At 40.1% G+C, this 21,211-nt stretch overlaps 1 protein-coding gene across 1 annotated transcript in view; it reads right to left on the reverse strand.

Moving 5' to 3' along the window:
* Positions 1-21,211, reverse strand: part of kcnh2b (potassium voltage-gated channel, subfamily H (eag-related), member 2b) — a gene marked incomplete at both ends in the record, with an annotated part of 338,495 nt that overhangs the window by 311,266 nt on the left and 6,018 nt on the right. Inside the window, one exon of the mRNA XM_079806851.1 lies at positions 2,450-2,680. Within this exon, the coding sequence (XP_079662977.1) occupies positions 2,450-2,680 (231 nt within the window). The remainder of the gene's footprint in view (positions 1-2,449; positions 2,681-21,211) is intronic.

The following is a 21,211-nucleotide window of genomic DNA, read 5'->3' on the forward strand; positions in this document are numbered from 1 at the left end:
GCTCACCAGATAAATGAGCGCACGAGGAAAGCGAAGAAGAAAAAAGAAAGTTCCCCTTCTCCTGTTCCTCTCCTCCGACACATCCCTCGCTCATGAAAGATCGGAATCCCCGTTTCTGGAGCAAACATGGATTTTCCACCTGAATTATACATGAGAATCAACGTCATCAAGGCCTGGTTCTAGACTCTCTGTGTGTGAGAGAGAGTGTGTGTGTGTGTGTGTGTGTGTGTGTGTGTGTGTGTGTGTGTGTGTGTCTTCAGATAGATGAGAGCTTTCATCGTTGAGTCTGAAGACAGAAATAAAAGAGGAGACGCCTCTGTGTGTCAGAAAAATCAGGAATCGAGCGATTCTGGTTCTGGTTCATCTGATCATAAATACAGAAAAACAGTTAAAAATATTATTATAATGTAGATCATCTGTTCTCTATGTGAATATATAGTAAAGAGTGATTTATTCCTGTGATCAAATCATCATTCCTCCAGTCTTCAGAGTCACATGACCCTTCACTGATCATCTCATATGAGGATCTGATGATCAACACGTTTTTGGAAACCAAAAACACAGAATTTGGTCTAAAATAAAATAAATTGAGGAAGAAAAAGTTCTCTTTCACAGGGCCCTAAACATGTCATTTTTGTTAAACTTTTAATAAATTGTTTAATTGTATAGGTTTCATGATTTCAATTAATTAGACATGCTTTTTGATTATTAAAATGCAATTAAACGATTAAAATGGAGATCAATAAATTAAAAAGAAAAAAAACGCTGTTAGTGTGTGTGTATTAGTGAGTGAGTGATTGTGTGTGACAGCGTGTGTGTGAGTGTGTGTGTGTGTGTGTGTGTGTGTTAGAGTGTGAGTTTGTGCGTGTGAGTGTGTGTGTGTGTGTGTTAGAGTGTGAGTGTGTGTGTGTGAGTATGTTAAAGTGTGAGTATTTGTGTATTAGTGAGTGTGTGTGTGTGTGTGTGTGTGTGTGTGTGTGTGTGTGTGTGTGTGTGTGTGTGTGTGTGTGTGTGTGTGTGTGTGTGTGTGTGTGTGTGTGTGTGTGTGTGTGTGTGTGTCGGATGAGGAGAACGCTGAAGCGCAGTGTGTGTGTGTGTGTGTGTGTGTGTTGGATCAGGAGAATGCTGAAGCGCAGTGTGTGTGTGTGTGTGTGTGTGTGTGTGTGTATGTGTGTGTGTGTGTGTGTGTATTAGTGAGTGAGTTTGTGTGAGTGTGTTAAAGTGTGAGTATTTGTGTATTAGTGAGTGAGTGTGTGTGTGTATTAGTGAGTGTGTGTGTGTGTGTGTGTGTGTGTGTGTGTTTGTTAAAGTGTGAGTGTTTGTGTGTATTAGTGAGTGTGTGTGTATGTGTGTGTGTTAAAGTGTGTGTGTCGGATCAGGAGAATGCCGAAGCGCAGTGTGTGTGTGTGTGTGTGTGTGTGTGTGTGTTTGTCGGATCAGGAGAACACTGAAGCGCAGTGTGTGTGTGTGTGTGTGTGTGTGTGAGTGTGTGTGTGAGTGAGTGAGTGTGTGTGTGAGAAAGTGTGTGTGCGCGTGTGTGTGTGTGTGTGTGTGTGTGTGTGTGTGTGTGTGTGTGTGTGTGTGTGTGTGTGTGTGTGTGTGTGTGTGTGTGTTGAGTAGGGCTGAAACGATTCCTTGAGTAATTCAGATGAAAAAAATAATTTGCCTCGAAGCGTCGTTTAGTCCATTTAACTACAAACGGCCATTATTTAGGCCCAAACATATAATATTAGTTAAACTTTTAACTTTTCATAAATTGTGCAAGTTTCATAATTTCAATTAATTAGACATGCTTTTTGAAGACTAAAAATGTAATCTAACCATTAAAATGGAGTCCAAAAAAAAGAAAACAGGCTTTGATAGGCCCAGTGTGTGACAGAGGGCGGAACGGTAAAGTACGGGACACACACACACACTCACACACACACTCACACACACACACACACACACACACACACACACACACACACACACACACACACACACACACACACACACACACACAGCCCAACACATAAACAGTGGAAACTCTGATTGCTAGTGCGATTGCGGAGGAGAGCCAACATCTGCTCTGGAGATCCTCCAGATTCAACCTGCGGAACATTTACATGACGTGTGTGTGTGATTTCAGTCGTCCAGTTTCACCAGGAGCTCATTTGCATAATTCCTTCAGTAAATCGTGTGCTAAAACAATATCAAACGCAGGCGCATTCATCCATCCCATCATCTTTCTCTCCAGCTGATCTTTCAGACATTATGAGCGTAATCGGCAGAAATGACCAACAAAACAAACCCAGTTCTTTCTCAGAGGCTGGTCAAGCTCCAGCAGGGAAACCACACACAGCCGTGTTTAAAACCACTAACCCAACAAACTGAAGAGCACCAGCCTTCACACACACACACACACACACACACACACACACACACACACGCGTGTGGTTTGTCCTACCGTCCTTCCTGTAGAGTGCGATCTCCAGCTTCCTCTCCTCGGAGCCCAGCAGAGCCTGAGCCAGCTGAGCGATGGCCAGCCTCTTGGTGTGTGTGCCGTAGAGGAAGCTGCAGGTGCAGGGCTTCTGCATGACCTCCGCCCGGGTGAAGCCGCACATGTGGCAGAAGCCGTCATTGCAGAAGATGATGGCGCAGTTCTCCACCCGCGCATTGGCGATGATGAACTTCCTACCTGTGAGAGACACAGGAAACTACCTTAGGTGTGCAGGGAAGCATGGGTAATCTGGCGTTTGGTTTATATGAGTGTGTGTGTGTGTGTGTGTGTGTGTGTGTGTGTGTGTGTGTGTGTGTGTGTGTGTGTGTGTGTGTGTGTGTGTGTGTGTGTGTGTGTGTGTGTGTGTGATGGGTAGGTTTAGGGTCAGTGTAAGGGGATAGAAAATACAGTTTGTACGGTATAAAAACCATTACGCCTATGGAATGTCCTCACATTTCACAAAAACAAACGTGTGTGTGTGTGTGTGTGTGTGTGTGTGTGTGTGTGTGTGTGTGTGTGTGTGTGTGTGTGTGTGTGTGTGTGTGTGTGTGTGTGTGTGATGGGTAGGTTTAGGGTCAGTGTAAGGGGATAGAAAATACAGTTTGTACGGTATAAAAACCATTACGCCTATGGAATGTCCTCACATTTCACAAAAACAAACGTGTGTGTGTGTGTGTGTGTGTGTGTGTGTGTGTGTGTGTGTGTGTGTGTGTGTGTGTGTGTGTGTGTGTGTGTGTGTGTGTGTGTGTGTGTGTGTGTGTGTGTGTGTGTGTGTGTGTGTGTGTGTGTGTGTGATGGGTAGGTTTAGGGGCAGTGTAAGGGGATAGAAAATACAGTTTGTACGGTATAAAAACCATTACGCCTATGGAATGTCCTCACATTTCACAAAAACAAACGTGTGTGTGTGTGTGTGTGTGTGTGTGTGTGTGTGTGTGTGTGTGTGTGTGTGTGTGTGTGTGTGTGTGTGTGTGTGTGTGTGTGTGAGTGTGAGTGTGAGTATGCACTGTAATTTTTCCAGCCCTTTTTGAAGACTTTTGTGTGTGTGTGTGTGAGAGTGTGAGTGTGTCTATGCATGTATGTGTATATGAGTGCGAGTGGGTGTGTGAGTAAGTGTGTGTGTGAGTAAGTGTGTGTGTGTGTGTGTGTGAGAGAGTGAGTGAGTATGTGTGTGTGAGTGAGTGTGTGGGTGTGTGTGTGTGCATGTGTGTGTGAGATTATGTGTGTGTGTGAGTGTGTGTCTATGCGTGTGTGTGTGTGCGCATGTGTGTGTGAGATTATGTGTGTGTGTGTGTGTGTGTGTGTGTGTGTGTGTGTGTGTGTGTGTGTGTGTGTGTGTGTGTGTGTGTGTGTGTGTGTGTGTGTGTGTGTGTGTGTGCGCGAGTGTGTGTGCGAGTGTGTAATTTGGGCATAATACATTATGTAGAATTACATTAATATTATATAATATATATATATATATAAATAATTTGCATTTTTATGTATTTTAATAATATATTTTTCTTGTTATGTAGTAATGTGTGCATGATATATTAAATACACACATAAAGATGAAGCCTTATTTGTCATTGTGGTGTTATTTTCATGACTATCGAAGCACATTTCCCTCAATGCACTCACTTCTATAATGCACACCATGGCATGATGGTTATTAAAGAAGGATCCAGTGATGAAGAGATAATAAGAGCTGGTCAGGTGAGCATCAGTCCTGCAGCTGGCCAGTGTCTAACACATAAACTGCTTATTTGTAATTTCCATCCCATATTTGTGCTCCTCACTGAAGCGTCAGTGATAAATCTTGCTCAAGGACTCTCTCTTCAAACTGGACTTCAGCTGTGAACCCATCCGTCCTTTAGGTTTAAACCATTAACTCTACGGGTCGAAGGGGCTGAGAAACGCTCACCAAAACCACATCACCGCTGCACTCTAACAAATGCTGGATAAAAATAACCCAAGTTGGGTTGAAAATGGACTAACCCATCAATTGGGTTGTTTTAAGCAAACATTTAACCCAACCGCTGGGTTAAAACAACCCAAATGCTGGGTTAAACCTATAAAAAGAATACTACAATACTAATTTATTTGAATTATTTTCGTGCATTTAGTATGAAAATAAATGCATGAAAGAATATCAACTGCACTTATAGAACATAAATATGAATCACTTGTGTTTTAATCTTTACTAAACATTCAGTCAATTTCATATTAGTTTTAATCTTAAATTTCTTTAAAAGTAGATGATTTATTAATAAAATGCAACTACGGCTGAAATTATCCAACAATAATAAGACAGTTCAGGCCAGTGTTTAGTATCTTTTATTCATATTTTGAATTATTCTTTAATTTTAGTCAATGTTTGTTGTGTTTTGTCCATTTTTATTAGATTTTTACATGTCAACATAAAAATAATACTACAAATAAATAATACTACAATACTAAAAATATTTAGTTATTTTAGTGCATTTAGTATGAAAATAAATGCATGAAAGAATATCAACTGCACTTATAGAACATAAATATGAATCACTTTTGGTTTAATTTTTACTAAACATTCAATTTTCATTTAATATTAAATTTGCAATCTTAATTTTTTTTAAAGTAGATGATTTATTAATAAAATGAATAAAATAAAATAATAAATAAAATAAAAGCTGAAATTACAAACATTATCTGATATTATCCATTTGAAACAATAATAAGATAATGCAGGCCAGTGTTTAGTATCTTTTATAGTTTTTATTGATATTTTGAATTAATTTTTATTTTTAAATTTTTTTGTTTTAATTTTTAATTTTAGTTCACGTTTGTTGTGTTTTTGTCTGTTCTTATTAGATTTTTATATGTCAACATACAAAAATACTAAAAATAATACTAAAATGTTTAGTTATTTTAGTGCATTTAGTATGAAAATAAAACACATGAACAAATATCAACTGCACTTATAGAACATAATTATGAATCACTTGTGTTTTAACCTTTACTAAACATTCAATCAATGTTCATTTAATATTAGTTTTTAATCTTAAATTTCTTTAAAAGTAGATGATTTATAAATAAAATGCACCTACGGCTGAAATTATCCAACAATAATAAGACAGTTCAGGCCAGTGTTTAGTATCTTTCATAGTTTATATTAATATTTTGAATTATTTTTTAATTTGAATAAATGTTTGTTGTGTTTTGTCTATTTTTATTAGTTTTTTTAAAAACATGTCTATATAGTTTTATTTCAGTTTTAGTTATTATTAATAATTAATTTGAGTTATTACTTCAGTTTGAGACTTCAGCTTAAATAAAATAGCTGGTTTATTTATTGATATATATATATATATATATATATATATATATATATATATATATATATATATATATATATATATATATATATATATATATATATATATATATATATATATATATATATATATTTTTTTTTTTTTTTAGTTAGCATTTATTTTATTTCAAGTAGCAAATAAAATGTTTAGTGTTTGTCTTAATGTGACTATCACAACAGAAGCTGGTTCTGTTTCTGACGCCCTTTAGCATCTGCTCAGCACACACACACACACACACACACACACACACACCGTCTCAGGCCATCTGTCTCTCTGAGAACACTAATATTTCTTATTTCATTCATACTTCTCAGAGACATTATCACTGCGGCACAACATGTGCGGTTCATGCTCCGCTCAATATATCCAGTAGATGAAACACACACACACACACACACACACACACACACGTCTCTCCATTTGCACACAATGCTGTAGATTTGATCTGGAAAGTAAATGTCTCTCATCCATCCTGAGAGGAAGCAGAACCTCCGTCTCCTTCGAGAGGCGTTTGAACACAACGATGACGATAAATGACCATAATCGGCCTAATGGAGGATCAAAGACTGAAAATGGAACGTTTGACAAATATAAGATAATGTAAAAATTGTGTCAAATATTAATTAAATATAAAAAATATGTAAATACATAAAGCTAACACAAATAATAACGCTAAAATAAATGTTTTATATTTTAATAAATATTAAATAAATATAAAAATGTGCTAGTACAAATTAAGTTAATATTTTGTAAATTATGTAAAATAATAAATTAATATGAAAATATATGTGCATATAAGCACATATTATTAGAGATGCACAGATATGAAAAATTCCGATACCGATAATTCTTTATATTTGAAAGTCATTTCAATCATATTTCACGCAATTTAACCCCATTATGGCGAACATTGCGCATCTGAAGTGTCTCAGCTGAAGGTAATAATACATTATTAATCGGCTTTTATATATCGGACAACTTTTCTTATTGGACCGATAATGCTAGCATAAAAAATTAACATATTTCGGCCGATACCGATATATTGTGCATCCCTAATGAAAATGTACACTATATTACCAAAAGTATTGGGACACTGAGTTCAGGTGTTCAATCACTTCATGGCCTCAGTTGGGAACCACAGCAACTCGAAGTGAAATCCCAGAGCGGGGTCAGCACATGCTGAGGGTCACAGAGCGGGGTCAGCGCATGCTGAGGGTCACAGAGCGGGGTCAGCTCATGCTGAGGGTCACAGAGCGGGGTCAGCTCATGCTGAGGGTCACAGAGCGGGGTCAGCGCATGCTGAGGGTCACAGAGCGGGGTCAGCGCATGCTGAGGGTCACAGAGCGGGGTCAGCTCATGCTGAGGGTCACAGAGCGGGGTCAGCTCATGCTGAGGGTCACAGAGCGGGGTCAGCTCATGCTGAGGGTCACAGAGCGGGGTCAGCTCATGCTGAGGGTCACAGAGCGGGGTCAGCTCATGCTGAGGGTCACAGAGCGGGGTCAGCACATGCTGAGGGTCACAGAGCGGGGTCAGCACATGCTGAGGGTCACAGAGCGGGGTCAGCACATGCTGAGGGTCACAGAGCGGGGTCAGCACATGCTGAGGGTCACAGAGCGGGGTCAGCGCATGCTGAGGGTCACAGAGTGGGGTCAGCGCATGCTGAGGGTCACAGAGCGGGGTCAGCGCATGCTGAGGGTCCCAGAGCGGGGTCAGCGCATGCTGAGGGTCACAGAGCGGGGTCAGCTCATGCTGAGGGTCACAGAGCGGGGTCAGCGCATGCTGAGGGTCCCAGAGCGGGGTCAGCTCATGCTGAGGGTCCCAGAGCGGGGTCAGCTCATGCTGAGGGTCCCAGAGCGGGGTCAGCTCATGCTGAGGGTCCCAGAGCGGGGTCAGCGCATGCTGAGGGTCCCAGAGCGGGGTCAGCGCATGCTGAGGGTCACAGAGCGGGGTCAGCGCATGCTGAGGGTCCCAGAGCGGGGTCAGCGCATGCTCAGGGTCACAGAGTGGGGTCAGCGCATGCTCAGGGTCACAGAGTGGGGTCAGCGCATGCTCAGGGTCACAGAGCGGGGTCAGCGCATGCTGAGGGTCCCAGAGTGGGGTCAGCGCATGCTCAGGGTCACAGAGCGGGGTCAGCTCATGCTGAGGGTCACAGAGCGGGGTCAGCGCATGCTGAGGGTCACAGAGCGGGGTCAGCTCATGCTGAGGGTCACAGAGCGGGGTCAGCTCATGCTGAGGGTCACAGAGCGGGGTCAGCTCATGCTGAGGGTCACAGAGCGGGGTCAGCTCATGCTGAGGGTCACAGAGCGGGGTCAGCGCATGCTCAGGGTCACAGAGCGGGGTCAGCTCATGCTGAGGGTCACAGAGCGGGGTCAGCGCATGCTCAGGGTCACAGAGCGGGGTCAGCTCATGCTGAGGGTCACAGAGCGGGGTCAGCGCATGCTGAGGGTCACAGAGCAGGGTCAGCACATGCTGAGGGTTCACAGAGCGGGGTCAGCGCATGCTGAGGGTCACAGAGCGGGGTCAGCACATGCTGAGGATCACAGAGCGGGGTCAGCTCATGCTGAGGGTCACAGAGCGGGGTCAGCTCATGCTGAGGGTCACAGAGCAGGGTCAGCACATGCTGAGGGTTCACAGAGCGGGGTCAGCACATGCTGAGGGTCACAGAGCGGGGTCAGCGCATGCTGAGGGTCACAGAGCGGGGTCAGCACATGCTGAGGGTCACAGAGCGGGGTCAGCGCATGCTGAGGGTCACAGAGCGGGGTCAGCACATGCTGAGGGTCACAGAGCGGGGTCAGCGCATGCTGAGGGTCACAGAGCGGGGTCAGCACATGCTGAGGGACACAGAGCGGGGTCAGCGCATGCTGAGGGTCACAGAGCGGGGTCAGCGCATGCTGAGGGTCACAGAGTGGGGTCAGCTCATGCTGAGGGTCACAGAGCGGGGTCAGCTCATGCTGAGGGTCACAGAGCGGGGTCAGCACATGCTGAGGGTCACAGAGCGGGGTCAGCGCATGCTGAGGGTCACAGAAGTGGCCAACTTTCTGCAGAGTCAAGAGCTCCAGACCTCCAAACTCCTGTGGCCTTCAGATGAGCTCAAGATCAGTGTGTAGAGCTTCATGGAATGGGTTTCCATGGCCGAGCAGCTCATCCAAGCCTTACAGCACCAAAGCGTGAGATGCAGTGGGGTAAAGCGTGCCACCACTGGACTCTAGAGCAGTGGAGACGTGTTCTCTGAGTGACCAATCACGCTTCTCTGTCTGACAATCCCATGGACGAGTCTGGGTTTGGCGGTTGCCAGGAGAACGGGACTTGCCGGACTGCATTTTGCCACGTGTAAAGTTTGGTTGAGGGGGGGATTATAGGGTGGGGTTGTTTTTCAGGGGTTGGGCCCTTAGTTACATTTATTCATTTATCAGATGATTTTTCCAAAGCGAGCTACAAATGTGGATCAATGCAATGTGACATAAACCTGAAAGAATCAGAGAAATTAAAACCATACTGTAAAAACACTGTCAACTCTTGAACAGTTTTCATTTATTTCTCCTGCACTGAGAACTTTATTGCACTTTTAATTGAATTACTGAGATGGTCAAAACTCATGGAGAGGAAAGGACAGAAATGATTGCGACACATTAAATAATGATGTTTTAAAGTCATCTCTTCTGTTCTCTCACATCCCACTCTTTTAATAATAATAATACATTTTATTTGTACTGCACTTTACATTTGGAACAAATCTCAAAGTGCTACGGTTAAGATCATTTAAGAAGGATAAAATACTAATAGATTAAATAGTTAAAAGTCATAAGTTCTCCTAAAAAGAAATGTTTTTAGTCCTTTTTTAAAAGTCTCAGTAATTTTAGTCACGTTTAGCTGTTTTATTGTTTTTCTGTGCTATTAAGATACAGTTTGCTTTCTCACATCACTAATTTTACATTAAACATTTGGACTTGCGTGTGTTCTTATTGCGTTGTTTTAACTGCTTGAGGTACTGCTAATGTTAGCGTATTCTCAGCCTCGTCGACAAACACACACACTGCTGTTATTTACCTATTAATGCAGCATCTACTCAAGAAATTAACTACTTTATCATGATTTGGCAACAAGTACTGTAGTGCTCTGTATTCATACCGTTTCTCTGGCGTGTTTTAAACACGCATCTGAAGCCGCTCCAGCAACGGACGTAACACGGGAAAACTATCGGTGAGGATTTTTGCCGATAGCCGATTGTTCCACCAATCAGCTGTCAGTAGGTGCGTTTACATGGATCACTGTAATCGGTTTAAAAGTCCAATCCGAATAAAAATACTCCATATAAACACCTCAATCGGAATAAAAATGGCCAAACCGAATGAAATTGTAATGGGTTTGAGAGGGGTGGGATAAACCTTTTCATGAACCGATCAAACGAAAAATTCCACCATGTAAACGACCTGATCCGATTACTGTGAGTGCACGTCTTTCTGTGACGTGATATACAGCGCGCACCTCCTCAACTGAAGAGCGCGCGCCGCGCTCACACCAGGCTAATGTTGACAAGAGAGGAAAGTTCATTTTTCTGAGGTATTAAACTTTTTTTTCGTAACATGTTATGAACATGATGTTGGAATAATGACACAGACATAGCCTGGCTACACCATCTCGACAGCGTTTGTCCGAGGCTTCAACTGCGCCTGACAGAATAATTTATTTTTCTGAGGTGATTCTTACACTTTACGACAAATAATAAATAGCTTTTATAAAACTGTACAAGTCCTGGTTTCCGTTGAGAGCTGCCATTTCAACGGGGAACATTCAAGCTGCTCTCTGTTATAGTTAAGTTAGCTATTTAGAAAAAAAAAATTCAACAACTGCTTCAAATTGGTTAAGTAGCATTACCCCCAGTCTACTTTAATTACTTTTGTTAATATTTATAACTTTGTGATTATGGTATCTTTCCTTAATCATCTGAAATATATATGTTTAGTACTATTAGTAATGATGCTGAGCACGTCTTGAATGCTTTCATTCTTGTTTCACCGTATATCCTATATTTTTATTAATAATTTGAGTGCATTTTATTGTTAATTTTGTGTTTTTCAAAATAAATTAATTGAATTCATTTTTGATTCCGCATTCATCATTCACAGCTGTTGAAATAGCCATTGTATAGGACATAAATTAGGTTAAACTACTGCATGTCCGCCCACAGAAAAATAAATAAATATTAAAATTACCAACACAGAACTATTGATCCACGATACGTAACGAATCTGAGGCGGTGGACAAACTGTGTGCGCATGTCACAAAATGATTCCTACTGAAAGTCAGCACATGTAAACACCAGATGGGTTTAGATAACGTCTCATGTAAACAGTCCACCGAATCTTTCAATCGGAATGATTTTAATCGGAATGATAAAAAAGTGCGCATGTAAACGTGGCTAGTGCCGATTAAAACCGATGAATCGGTCGACATGTCACAACACTATATGTAAATGCATATACCGATAATAATTCTTTATATTTGAAAGCCGATAACCAATATATTCACCATTAGCTATTAGTCACATACATCTATACAAAAAAAAAGATTACAAAAGCAAACCAGAAAGTAAGAGAATCACCCAAAAATCGGAGAAGAGTTTCCCCCGGACAGCAGAAATGAAACAGGAAGTGATTGACTCCACAACTGATGCTGGCGAAGGAGAAATACATCAAGCTCCAGCGCCTCTCTTCCCCTCTGTAGGAGTCGAGTCAACTGCGCTTATCCCTTAAGTGCTTTAACATGATGGATGTCAGCACCTTCGAAAGGGCGTCAGATAAAGGCCAGAAGCAAACGCTGGAGTCTTGAGTAAATGACACACGCTTCACGGGTCAGCAGGAGATTTAAAGGTGAGAGTTTAGGTGTGGAATATAGAGGTGATGTTTGCTCATGAGATGCTACTTTCACTGCGCCGGATAAAAGCGCTTACTTTCCACTGTGGCCGTATTTAACATTTAGACACTGGTTTTTCTCATGAGAGTTAACCCGTTCAAGCCTGCAGTGTTAATTTTGACAGCAAATTTTGATTTAGTTTTAGTCGTAGTCGTTTCACTAAAATGCCATTTAGTCATATTTTAGTCACCTGAGTTGTTTTTAGTTTTAGTCTCCTAAAATCTAATGAGTTTAGTTAAATTGTAATACATTAAGCATTTAAGCGTTACATAACGTCTGTCACTTGAACTGACATTTTCACTTTGTTTTTGACATTAAAAATACACGAAAGAGCTCAATTCACTTTTGTGTTTGTTTTTTAAAAACATCTATATAGTTTTTATAACTTTGTATTTCTGTTTTAGTCAGTAGGCCATATCAGGCTAAGCTAAAGCTTCAAATAAGTTTGTTTATTTATTTTTTTAATTTCAAGTAATGATTATTTTTAATGGTTTTAGTGAACTATTATAACCCTGATACTTTATTGAATATGTGTCAGATATTGGTCTTTCCTCCTGACTATGAATTAAAGGGGAGTTAAATTAAATACAGTTTATTGTGTAACCAAAAACTAATATATAATGCGCAGGGCTTGTGTGTGTAAATAAAATGTATCCTGAAGCAATATTCTCACCAGTGTTCAATCAGCTTTGACATATGCATATTTGTGATATTTTTACCTTTTATAAAGGGCATTTCCCCCTAATCTTATTAAATATAGGCTATGCTTCAGCTTTCATTTTATATTCTTAAATTGGATCAATAAATTCAATTAGAAGACGACACTGGCTGTTACCAGTCAAATTAAATAATTTACACTGAAAAATTACAACTGCATTAAATAATGTTATGAGATTGTTTTAAATATGTTTGAATATACAAATAAGAAATGATGTAAAGATGAAACTAAAGCACCAGTAGGTGGCGCTGTGAGCGTCTGAATGAGTGAGTCATTGAGTCGATTCGTTCAAACCCTGATTCATTCAAGAATGAGGCGGTCGTTTACGAATAGTTCATTGAATCTTTGATTCTATTGGTTCATTCAAACGCTGAATCATTCACTAACACACACACTGATGCTGTGACACTCGTTCTGCTGTGATCTTTTGGAACTATTTTCGCTGCTGAAATAGAACAAAAACACTCAATATTGCATCTAAAATGTAAGTGACGTAATGTTAATAATTGTTTATGGAACTGTCATATGAAATCAGCGTGACGTTTTCAGTCGTGATGTTATTCAGGAAAACACACTCTTGGTAATGTGACATTGCAACTGTATCATGTTATAAATATAAATAAACTCCACATTTCTACATTTTTACGGCAGTGTAACTGAGTTTCTCTGTGTGAGCGGCGCACATGTTGCGATTTCTCCTCGAGAGGCTGCGCGAGCGTCAACAGTGCAACGTTAGTCAGTTCATTATACATTATTATCATTCACTGACGATCGCCACTTACAGTAATGAATGCAGAATCATTCTTGCATTTGGGTGATTCCCTAGTTATTTTTGTTAATGATGTTTTATCAGGACACTTGTCCGTCGGGCAAATCAAATTCTCTTTCACTTGCCCCTTCAAAAAATCCACTTGTCCCGGACAAGCGTTAATGTCGAGCCCTGATGCGTGACTTTTAATTATAAGCAAGCTCAAAATACACCGGGACTCTTATTTTGAAATGCCTTTACTATTGCAGTTGCAGGAGCTCATTCAAGTTCAGATGAGGAGATAAAATATGCATTATTACAACCGTCTAAAACATATTACTATATAAACTTGGTAAAGTAAACATTGTCATTATTCATCAGCATTAGTTCATAAACAATAGCCTGGCATAAATGTGTGTTATTGATTGAGCCGCTCTGGAGCTGGATTGGGGATGAGCCGTGTTTTCCACTGTAAAATCCAACAGTTGTTCTTACTAAGACTTTTTTAGTAAACTTTACTTATTGTCTAATAATTTGTTGAACTTACTTAAAACAAGTAAGTAATCTGAACTATTTGCATGCTATGCCTTCGTTACTTAGAAAACTCAAGTAAACATTACTTGACTGGTTTGAGTACCATTTGCCAAAGCAAAAAAACAAGCAGGCGGGCGGGCAAAGTGTTTTTGAGGTGGGGCAATTTTGTATAGACTTATCACTCATTTCCTCCACTTCCGGTCACCATGATGGAGATCAGTGTTCACTTTGGTTGGACACTTGGAACTTCATTCATATTATAGTAATGAACTTCCTATTAGTGCAGCAATGCAACAAGAAATCATAGTTGTATGATTTCAAAAGAAGGGAAGTAATAAATATATATATTTAACTATATTTCATGTCAAATAATGATCTTTTAACATTATTTTGGCTAATATTTATGGCATAACCTTTTAATTGAGTTGATATAATCCCTCTATATTTGTCACAATATCATTTGACCATGCTTGAGTGTGTTTCACAGACTTCAACATTCAGCATGCAAAACACAACAATAACAAGGATTTGTTTTATTTATTTTTTATTATTATTATTATTAATACGACCTTTACTATTTTACTTGCTGTCATCATTGGGGTTATAGTAAAATGAAGCCAAAAATAGTAAAACGAAGCAATTAATTTATTTACACTTCCTCAGATCACAGATAGAATTCAGTTGACAAAACTTAAACGGTTTAAGTAAGAACAACTTAATGCAATTAAGTAATGCGTACTTAATTGAATTAAGGCAACGAGGTTGCACAATTGAATTAAGTAAACTGAACTAATTAGTTTTTACAGTGTGGTTAGATCAGTTCAAATCAAATGTGCGCATCTGATATCAGTTCTGACCGGATCTCTAATCGACCCTCACTAACATTTTCATCTCGTTTGTATTTGTTGACGAAAATGACAGCAAGTTTTCATCATAGTTTTTGTCATCCAACACAATTTTTTCTTTAGTTATCGTCTCGTTTTCGTCAGTGAAAAGATCATTGACGAAAATGATTCGTCAACGAAATTCACACTGACTAAAGCTATAGGATGAACGACAGAAGAATAAAAGCAGTTCTGCCAAAACACTCTCGATCTTGAGATTAAACCGTGGGATTTTCGTGGTCTCGTTGTCTAAGATGCAGACGCTGTACATCAGAGAAACAGCCGCAGGCTCTGAAGATAGACAGAGTGGGCTGGATGAGAGCAACTTTAACATAAGTGTGTGTGCAGACCGACCAAAATAAGATGCATCGCAGAGGAAAGAGCGAGCGATTGACTGAGGAAAAGCGAGGCGTTGAAACTAAAGAGAGAAAGGATGAATGATTCAGAGAACACACCCGTGATGCATTATAATTAACATCTCTCTCCAGCTCTTTATAACTGATCTCCACCTTTGAGCCGAGGGCTAATAAAAGCCAAAGCACAGCCAGTCAAGACTTTAAAGGAACAGATCACTCAAAAACTCTGATGTCAGCTTGACTGACAGATTAAAAGCTTTCAAGTTTAAAGGTTACGGTTTCAACGATATACAAGCCCCACAAACAGACAGATAAAGAGAGGTTCTGGTGCTTTAAAGAACCCAAAACACTGATCTGAAGACAGAAAGAACCAGTTCTCTCTATATACTGTAGCAGTGCCGGCCCGTGGCATAGGCGGAATAGGCAAATGCTAGAACCGCCACTCATCCATAGGGCCGCCAAAATGCATTAAAGGGTTAGTTCACCCAAAACTGAAAATTGTGTCATTAATTCCTCACCCTCATGTGGTTGGACACCCGTCAGACCTCCGTTCATCTTCAGACACAAATGAAGATATTTTAGTGTAAAGCTGATGCTGAGAAAGGCTTCAGATAGGCCTCCATTGGCATTCAGTACATTTACACTCACAAGACCCATAAAAGGCACTAAAAACGTCGCTACAAAGTCCATCTCACCACAGCGACTCTACTATAATTTTACGATGCGGCGACAATAGTTTTTGTGCTAAAAAAAAATCTAAATAACACCTTTATCCAGCTTGTTCTTGTCTTCCGTGTGTGTCTCCACGACGCATGCGTGAGAATATGAGCAGATCCGGCGTTCGGGAATCCATGAAATGCCACTTAAGCCCCATTTTGAGCTCTACGCCGAGACCTAAAGCACGATCAGTGTAGAATTCAACAGCTGAGATACGCGCGTCTTCCTCTGCTCGTAAACAAATCTCTTCTGGGTCATGTGTCCGAACGCCGGATCTGCTCATATTCTCACGCATGCATTTTGTTTTTGTTATTGTGTTTTCGTCCAAACGACTTTAAGTTTCATATCTTAAGTTTGTATTTTTATACATTTTATTTATCAGAACTTTAATATATTTTTATGTTCCTCTGTTCTGTTGTGACAATAAAACAAACAAGTTTATTTTTAAACTGCATTATCATATTATTTTAGAGAGGCTGAGTTATCATGAATAACTACAAATAACTAATGTAAGGGAAATCTGTTTAAGCGCTTTTTACGCATTTCTGTTATTTTATTTATTTATTTATTTTTAATATATATCGGCTGATATATCAGAATATCGGCTTTTTAAATGACCAAATATTTGTATCGGTATCGGCCTTAAAAATCCTTTATCGGGCCGGGCTCTAATAGACAGAACGATAGAATGAAGGATGGACGGACGGACAGAACGATATAACGATAGACAGAACAATAGATAGACAGAACGATAGAATGAAGGATGGACGGACGGACAGAACGATATAACGATAGACAGAACAATAGATAGACAGAACGATAGAATGATGGATGGACGGATGGATGGATGGACGGATGGATGGATGGATGGACGGAACGATATAACGATAGACAGAACAATAGATAGACAGAACGATAGAATGAAGGATGGACGGACGGACAGAACGATATAACGATAGACAGAACAATAGATAGACAGAACGATAGAATGATGGATGGACGGATGGATGGATGGACGGATGGATGGATGGATGGACGGAACGATATAACGATAGACAGAACAATAGATAGACAGAACGATAGAATGATGGATGGACGGATGGATGGATGGATGGACGGACGGACGGAACGATATAACGATAGACAGAACAATAGATAGACAGAACGATAGAATGATAGATGGACGGATGGATGGATGGATGGATGGATGGACGGACGGACGGAACGATATAACGATAGACAGAACAATAGATAGACAGAACGATAGAATGATGGATGGACGGATGGATGGATGGATGGATGGATGGATGGATGGACGGACGGACGGAACGATATAACGATAGACAGAACAATAGGGATAGACAGAACGATAGAATGAAGGATGGACGGACGGACAGAACGTTATAATGATAGACAGAACGATAGAATGATGGATGGACGGACGGACAGAACGGTATAATGATAGACAGAACGATAGAATGATGGATGGATGGACGGACAGAACGATATAACGATAGACAGAACAATAGATAGACAGAACGATAGAATGATGAATGGATGGATGGATGGATGGATGAATGGATGGATGGATGGACGGACGGAACGATATAATGATAGACAGAACGATAGAATGATGGATGGACGGACGGACGGAACGATATAATGATAGACAGAACGATAGAATGATGGATGGACGGACGGACGGAACGATATAATGATAGACAGAACAATAGATAGACAGAACGATAGAATGATGGATGGACGGACGGACGGAACGATATAATGATAGACAGAACGATAGAATGATGGATGGACGGACGGACGGAACGATATAATGATAGACAGAACAATAGATAGACAGAACGATAGAATGATGGATGGACAGACGGATGGATGGATGGACGGACGGAACGATATAACAATAGACAGAACAATAGGGATAGACAGAACGATAGAATGATGAATGGATGGATGGATGGAACGATGGATGGATGGATGGACGGACAGAACGATATAACAATAGACAGAACAATAGGGATAGACAGAACGATAGAATGATGAATGGATGGATGGATGGAACGATGGATGGATGGACGGACGGACAGACGATATAACGATAGACAGAACAATAGATAGACAGAACGATAAATGATGGAACGATGGATGGATGGATGGATAGACGGACAAACGATATAACGATAGACAGAACAATAGATAGACAGAACGATAGAACGATGGATGGATGGACGGACGGACGATATAACGATAGACAGAACAATAGATAGACAGAACGATAGAACGATGGATGGATGGACGGACGGACGATATAACGATAGACAGAACAATAGATAGAAAGAACAATGGATGGATGGATGGATGGATAATATAAAGATTGATAGAACGACAGACAGACAGACAGACAGACAGACAGACAGACAGATAGATCGATAGATAGAACGATAGAACGATAGAACGATAGATAGATAGATAGATAGATAGATAGATAGATAGATAGATAGATAGATAGATAGATAGATAGATAGAACCATAGAACCATAGAACCATAGAACGAAAGAACGATAGATGGATGGTGGATGGATAATATAAAGATTGATAGAACGACAGACAGACAGACAGACAGATCGATAGATAGAACGATAGATAGAACGATAGATAGAACGATAGAACGATAGAACGATAGATAGAACGATAGAACGATAGAACGATAGAACGATAGAACGATAGATAGAACGATAGATAGATAGATAGATAGATAGATAGATAGATAGATAGATAGATAGATAGATAGAAAGAACGATAGAAAGAACGATAGAAAGAACGATAGAAAGAACGATAGATAGAACGATAGATAGAACGATAGATAGAACGATAGAACGATAGAACGATAGATAGAACGATAGATAGATAGATAGATAGATAGATAGATAGATAGATAGATAGATAGATAGATAGATAGATAGATAGATAGATAGATAGATAGATAGATAGATAGATAGATAGATAGATAGATAGATAGATAGATAGATAGATAGATAGAACGATAGATAGAACGATAGAACGATAGAACGATAGAACGATAGATAGATAGATAGATAGATAGATAGATAGATAGATAGATAGATAGATAGATAGATAGATAGATAGATAGATAGATAGATAGATAGATAGATAGATAGATAGATAGATAGATAGATAGATAGATAGATAGATAGATAGATAGATAGATAGATAGATAGAACGATTGCTGGAATGATAGAATGATAAATGGAGAGAATAATTCTCCTGACTGATGATAATGTATTTCTCACACGCGGCGGATCAGAGTCTCTGACAGACACAGAGAAAGAAAGGAACATTTGAGTGGAAGAAAGTGAACTCCTCTTCGTCTTTTATCTGTGAGGAAGGAACATTCATCCGTCTCTCCTGAGAGAACAGAACAATGAGGACCAGCTGAGAGAGCGGCGCGCGCGCGCGTGTGTGTGTGCGTGTGTGTGTGTGTAGCTTCTGTACAGGTGTTAGTGCGCGAGAAGGGGATAAGATAATATTTTAAGATGCAAACTCACACCAGAACAGACACATGTGCATATGCATATTCATATGCAAAACAGGGCATGCAAATGTGTTCAGGGCTGAGGTGTGATCAGCAAACTCTCACACACACGTCCCGCTCTGTAAATAATGTGTCTTTATCGCTCTGAGGTGTAAATAATGCACACTAATATCATCTGCAGCGAAACCTTTAAAAATGATTGATGTAAAGAGAACAAGAGCAACAGCGGCTGGAGGAGAGAGCGAGAGAGCGAGAGAACAGAGGGAAGAATGGACACTTGCTGAAATATAATCACACCAACTCCTCTGACAGCGCAGATAAGCCTGATCTCCATTACAGAGAGAGAGAGAGAGACGGCATGGCAACCACTCCGCATCCCAGAATACTGGCAGAAGTAGACCATGACAACTCAGCAGCGATGATGTGACAGTGAAGCAGGCGATGGAAAAACACAACTTTATATAGAAGACTATAAATACTCCACCCTAACGCTGAGCAAAGTTCAGTGCATCTCCTCTGATACAATAACACACTCACAATCAGGAGAGAAAGAAGAACAGATCATCAGAGGAGATGATGGATGGAAGGGTGGATGGATGGATGGATGGATGGATGGATGGGTGGATGGATGGATGGATGGACGGATGGATGGATGGATGGATGGATGGATGGATGGGTGGATGGATGGATGGATGGATGGATGGATGGATGGATGGATGGATGGATGGATGGATGGATGGATGGATGGATGGATGGATGGATGGATGGATGGAAGGGATGAAACGGTATGGAAATTTAACATCACGATTATAGTGACCCAAATCATCACGGTTATCAATATTATCACGGTTTTCTTCAAACGAAATGAAAGTGTTCAAAAATAACTGATGCACACACTTAAAACATCTCAACAAGTTTTATATTTGAAAATCAACAAACAACAAATAACTAAAGCAGCTCTAAGCACTTTTTTAAGCTATAGATTCTGTGGGATTTCCATCCTTATAATGGCCGTCGTCAATAGCAATGCATAACACATAATAATAATAATTTGTCGTAAATATAATCTCTAATATTATCTCTGTAAATATATTCTCAAGCAATATTCTCATCAGTGTTCAGCAATGATGCATTTAAATCAGCATATTTTGTGTTAGAGCCCAAACAGTATCCTGATGAAATAATGCATATCCATATGATTGGACAGTTTATTTTATTAAATATCAAAATGTGTGCATCATACCTGACACCTAGATGAACACTTTACAGTCAGTTTTATGACTGTCATTCTCTTCAAATGCTATTGAAGTCAGAAACGTGTATAACGTTACCAATGTTGTGTGTAACTTTAGAGACTTTCCCTAAATTCTCCAGCGTTATGCCAGTCACATCAGATGCGCTGTGGCTCTGCTGTGTTTGTTTAAACTATTTTCGCTGCTGAAATAGAACAGAAACAGTCGATCACTGTATGATGAGTGAATCTCCTGCGAACATCGCACCTTTATCTCTGATCTGAGTGCAGATTTCAGCGAGAGCGGCGCGCACTCGGAACATAACTCAGGCTAATCTGAACGCCTCTGATTTTGAGACATTGCATTCATAAACTCAATATAAACACGTGTGAGTGGTTATAATGCGCAACGCGATTATAACAGGTGGCTTTTGAGAAGACTATAATAAGTTCAACCGCCAGAGTGGCAATAGTGTGCAGCCGAAATAACGTTACACCCGCAAATGGCTTGTTGTTAATGTCAAGCCCTGATTATCCCTTAAATGTCACCCTAGTCTTGTCTGAATTTGTTTGTTCGCTTCGCGTTATAATTTTCCAGACATAGTTTTGGTATTGAGGTCAAAGTCCACTTGCCTTGCGTTCGTAGTTTTGAAGTGTTTTCCCCATTACAGTGATAGATAGATAGATAGATAGATAGATAGATAGATAGATAGATAGATAGATAG

This window comes from Gobio gobio (assembly GCF_949357685.1).
Source record: "Gobio gobio genome assembly, chromosome: 23".
Lineage (NCBI taxonomy): Eukaryota > Metazoa > Chordata > Actinopteri > Cypriniformes > Gobionidae > Gobio > Gobio gobio.